The sequence below is a fragment of the Bidens hawaiensis genome, unplaced genomic scaffold, assembly GCF_021521415.1.
Source record: "Bidens hawaiensis isolate Kalapana, Puna unplaced genomic scaffold, B.hawaiensis_p1.1 tig00002125_1, whole genome shotgun sequence".
In the NCBI taxonomy this organism is placed as follows: domain Eukaryota; kingdom Viridiplantae; phylum Streptophyta; class Magnoliopsida; order Asterales; family Asteraceae; genus Bidens; species Bidens hawaiensis.
The window spans coordinates 1941988-1947402 of NW_027491113.1; the positions used below are offsets into that span (position 1 = coordinate 1941988).

The following is a 5415-nucleotide window of genomic DNA, read 5'->3' on the forward strand; positions in this document are numbered from 1 at the left end:
CTTATTTACTAAGGTGAGTATCTCACCCCCCGCCCCTTTTAACTCATTTTTACTGTTTTGGGAACATATGCGTTCGTAAATATTTTACTATTATTTAATACTCAAACTTGCAACTGTTAGTCATGTGTGTTTAACAGTTTATATCTAACGTGCTATATGCTTTACTTAAATACATGTCGGAGATGTCCAACATATTCTTAGTCTAGTATGATCATATGCCCGTTGTGCTAGCCATCGTTCAGTTCATCTGACATCGAGCTTACCGACAACATTATTTACTTGCTCATCGGCTACATTACTTATCTCACTTGACACTGTTTGCTCTTTTATATTATTATTATAGTGCCTTAAATCAAGTGTTGTACTCACTCAACCTAGTGTTGACAAAACCTATTTGTATTTTTAACGCATATGCAGGTCATCGTGTAATATGATTCTCAAGCTTGATTGGAAGAAAATTTAGGGTTGCATGTTAGAGAGAAGATAACAAGAGCTTGAATTATATTTTGTTTCTATTTATGTTAATTGTGAATTGTTGTAATTGTTATTCGAATTTTATGGGAATATTAAGAATTTAATTCAATTTAATAGATATTATCATCTTTAATATTGCATGATAGTACCTTGAGAACTGTAAGCAATCAGCTCACGCCCAGACATTTCTGCCTTAGGTTAGGGTGTGACAACAATAAATTATGAAAATAAACACAAAACACAATTATAAACAAAAAGACACAATAATCTTTTTCACTCACCATTGTGATATGTTTTTGAGAACGAGAAAGACGGTGGAAACATTTTTGTATTTATACTTTATTTGTTTTTTTATTAAATTTTGAGTTATAACTTTTTTATTATTTTATTATTTTTAAGGGAGTTTTTTATGTGACTGCAAATTCTTCTCATCATTCTTATTTTTGTTCCCCTTTATAGAATAACTTGACCAAGCTTCAAAAGATAGGGTAAAGTTAAAATAAAAAGGGAGACAAAAATGAGAAACGTGAGAAGAATTTGTGGTCACACAAAAACCTCTCAACAAAAAATTAAAAAAAGATAATTAAAAAATCATAACAAAAAATGTAAAAAAAATTAAAAAACCAAAATGTTCCCCCCGTCATTCTCGTTCCCCCCCAAAAAAAAACCCAATGAAAAGACACATTGTCGAGAAAAAAGACACAATGCCGAAAATGAACAAACAACACAATGATAAATCCAAAAAGACACTATAGGTTGCAAAATTGAACATATTAATGCCAAACAAAATATAATACAATATTCAGTAATATAACACAATATCAAGAAAAAAAGAAATTGTGTCTACGAAAAAATACACAATTAATGAAGAAAATAAGACATAAAAAATGATAAATAAAAAGACACGATGATGTTTTTTCCTCAACATTCTCTTTTTCACGTTTTTTTTATTTTTATTTTAAAACGAAGAAGACGGTGGACACATTTTTGCGTTTTACATTTTTCATTAAATTTTGAGTTATAATCTTTTATAATAATCTTTCATTATTGCTTTTGAGAGATTTTTTTTGTGCCTAGAAATTCTTCTCACATATCTTATTTTTTTCCCACTTTGTAGAATAAGTAACTTGACTTTCATAAGATATAAATAATAATAAATAAAATTTTATAATGCATAAATATCTAAAAACTTCATTTAATACAATATTTAAAGTTATATTTGTAACTCTGTTACTAGTTTTATAAATGACATGCAGAAAAATGATTTTGTTTTAATATTATATGTAGATATGATTAATATCAAGGTTCGGTGTCGCACTAATCTAATTAGTCCATTTGGCGGTATCTGATTGATCAAATTTAGTTATGCTTTTCTTTTGGTTTTAATTCGACCTTTTTACTTTTTAATTTCTTTTTTTGTTTTTATTCAAACAAATTTATTAGTTAAATCATTTTGTTTTTGGTTTGTGTCAACACCGTTGATTTCGGTCGAATTACCGTCGCTTTATCATCGCAACACATGACTTGTTTTTGTTCACTATGATATTTGTTCGCAACGCATAAGTTTTTCGTTGTTGTATATACTATATTAAAACTGGTGATCAGTATCGACGCGCCACGAACTTTATATATATAAATCAATTAAACGCAAACATATTAATTCCATCAAATTTACTTTATTTGTTCCCTCAAATAATTATGGAATTTATCATGTCTAATAATTAGATTAAATTATAGAAATAGTTAGAAAATAATTAATTCACATTTACTTAACTACAAATAACAAATAGGCTACAATAAATATATAATTAAGATGATTCTTTTCCCACTCTTTAACAACTATTTATATGTATTACAAATTTAAGATCTACGTTACACGATCCAAACACAATGGAAAAGAAGAAATAAAAAAAATGAAACTGTGACGCCTTTTGAAGAGGGTACGTTGAGATACCGCATTCATAGATTTGAAGCTTTAATTTGTGGGTCATTTTGATTTGGTAATAAAATAATGAATGTTGTACTTATTATATTAATATGCTTTTAACAAGCCTCATTAAATAAACAATTAATTCACATGTTTGAAGAAACATGCATATATCATATACCAGTCTCCTTAAAAGAAAATACTTTTACTTAGTTTTTTGGTCAAACCGAGTTGGTGATATTCTCAAGCATCATATTATAAGTAATGAATTTTGGTATTTGCTACAAAGATGTCAAAAGAACAAGTAATTCCATGGAAGCTAGCTTGAACATGGAGAAACCTATGTTCAGTTTTTTTAAAGTTGAAGAAGAGCCAAAAATAAAGAATATAGATCAGTTTCAAGATGATCAAACCCTACAGGTCCATTTTCCAGACTAGTTTTTTGTTGATCAGTGAATTATTCTATAAAATGTGATCTGCTTGTTCATGAATTTTGAATGTTATCTTGCATATGTTAAGCAGGAAATGAAGAGTAACAAGAAAGATGTTGATTCATCTTTGTCTATTGGAGAAGATCTAACCAAAGATTACAAGCAGGTACTAAAGAACTACATAAATGTTTTGAACGATAAATATGATCGAGTATTAGGATATATCATTCTTATATCTTGTAAACGTTAACGTACGCAGCCTGCATGAATATGAGCTCAAACTCAGAGCTGACCCTAATCTTTGTTATGCATTTTAATGATGATTGACTTACTTTAATGCCTTGTGTTTTTGAAAATTTAGTTTGGTCATATCTTTTTTTATTATGTGATCCGACCACGACCCTATGAAAGATATTTCTGGGTCCGCCATTGATTGAGCTAACTTTCATGGGTCTTTGGTTTTCAAGTTTCCTGTAAAGTTTGTACATGAAAACTATTGTGTGTTCATAATCCTGTTCTTCAGACTGTTCTGGTTTCATCAGCTAAAGATGAGATGGGTCAAGTTAGAGAAGAAAACCAGAAGTTGAAAAATAAATTATCTAGGGTTTTGAAGGATTACAAATCTTTGCAAATGCACTTTAATGACTTTTTTCAACAAGAAGTTACTAAAAGTTCAGAAAAACTGGCTCCTGATCAAGAAGATGATGGAAATGAACTAATTTCTCTAAGCCTTGGAACACTTTCAACTTATAAAAGTAAGAGTAATAGTCCAAAGAAGGTGAATTGCTTCAGCAAAAGCAAACTAGACATTGATGATGATGATGATGATGATGATGACGATGATGATGATGATGATGATCAAGAACTGAAACTAGGGTTGGGCTGTGAATTTGACAGGACTAGAACTAGAGTTGACCTCCACAATATGAAGAAGGATGAAAGAACACAAACCTTGGAATTACCTGTTCATGGTTTGAGAACTGACAGAAGTAATGATAATGAGCTTTTGGATCAGCTTCCCTTGAAGAAAGCTAGGGTTTCTGTAAAAGTTGTATGTGACACACAAACGGTAATAACTTTTCATAAAATTTTGATCTAGTTGAACACATTTTACGTAAATGATGCTTGCTAAGATAGGAGTGTAGAAAGAACCTGACTTTTGAAGTATTATAACAATTGATATTACAGATGAATGATGGATGCCAATGGAGAAAATACGGGCAGAAAATAGCGAAAGGGAATCCATGTCCTCGAGCTTATTATCGATGCACATTGTCACCATCTTGCCCGGTCAGAAAACATGTAAGTCTTAATTTCTTCTTGCTGGGTGCTTTCCTTGGAAAAAAGGAATCCAGATAAGCGAATCTAGCAAATCATTTTCATTCAAAGGATAAGATTTATTAAGCGTATTACCCAAAGAGTATGACCATTTAGCCACCTCTAGTCATACATTAGAAGTTACTGAATTTCAATCTTCAACGCAAGAAACTAAAGCCAACTTGTGTCAGTTGCCTATAAGTTTAGATCCAAGAACCATAAAAAATTAAATTTGGTTTGCTCTAACTAAGTCAAATGATTATTTAGGTGCAAAGATGTGCCGAGGACAGGTCTGTCTTGATCACCACCTATGAAGGAACTCATAACCACCCACTTTCAGTATCAGCAACGGCAATGGCTTCCACCACTTCAGCCGCCGCCTCAATGTTAACATCCACCTCATCAACCTCACAACCAGGTTTCAGCACCACTGCCGCCACCACCACCTTTTCAAGCCACCACGGAATTGGTTACAATTCAACAGCACCTCAATACCAGTTTTTCCTACCCAAAACCACAATATCTACATATCAATCACACCCAACTATCACCCTTGATCTCACATCAAATCCTCATTTCAATAGATCAAATTCATCAAACTTTATGACACCAAGATTTTCATCATCCACATGCCTTAACTTTTCTTCTCCCTCATCAACTCTTTATTCATCTACTGAATCCAACTACAAGAATACTATACCCTTTTCGTATCATACGAAGCAAACACCACCGCATAATAATTTCAAAATTAATTCTAGTTCAACTTCACAGCAGCATTCAACAAACACAATTGAAGCAGCAACAAAAGCTCTAACCTCAAATCCAACTTTCCAATCAGCATTAGCAGCTTCATTTAAGTCACTTGTCACAAATGTCGGAGGTGGGTCCATGATATAATAAGACGTTAACATTTTCACTGTAATTTGTAGTGAACACAGTTTTGTTTCCACTGCTTTCAGTTTCTCTTACTTTCATGAATATCTATAACATGTATATCTTATAATAAGCCTATCATAATGTACAAGTCACACAGTTGGTTTACATATGAAAAATTAATGTGAAATGTTACAATACTTAAGGAGTCCATGAATTCTAACCTTATTAAGATGATACAACACAATTTGTTTATATGAAAACTGTGTGAACTTTTCATGAAGATAAATGAGATTAAAAACAAGCTTTCAAATCAAAACATTATGTATTCATCTTTCATCTAGTTACTAGATTACAAAGGTGTCCCTAGCTTTCTTTGAAGAAACCTCATTG

General features: G+C 31.4%; 1 protein-coding gene across 1 annotated transcript; it reads left to right on the forward strand.

Moving 5' to 3' along the window:
- Positions 1–2926: 2926 nt before the first annotated feature.
- On the forward strand, positions 2927–5142 carry LOC143607601 (WRKY transcription factor 72A-like). Its single transcript, XM_077082986.1, has 4 exons — positions 2927–2998; positions 3356–3901; positions 4021–4134; positions 4417–5142. The coding sequence occupies exons 1-4, from the start codon at positions 2927–2929 to the stop codon at positions 5044–5046; spliced, it is 1362 nt and encodes a 453-aa protein (XP_076939101.1). The 3' UTR covers positions 5047–5142.
- The last annotated feature ends 273 nt before the right edge of the window (positions 5143–5415 follow it).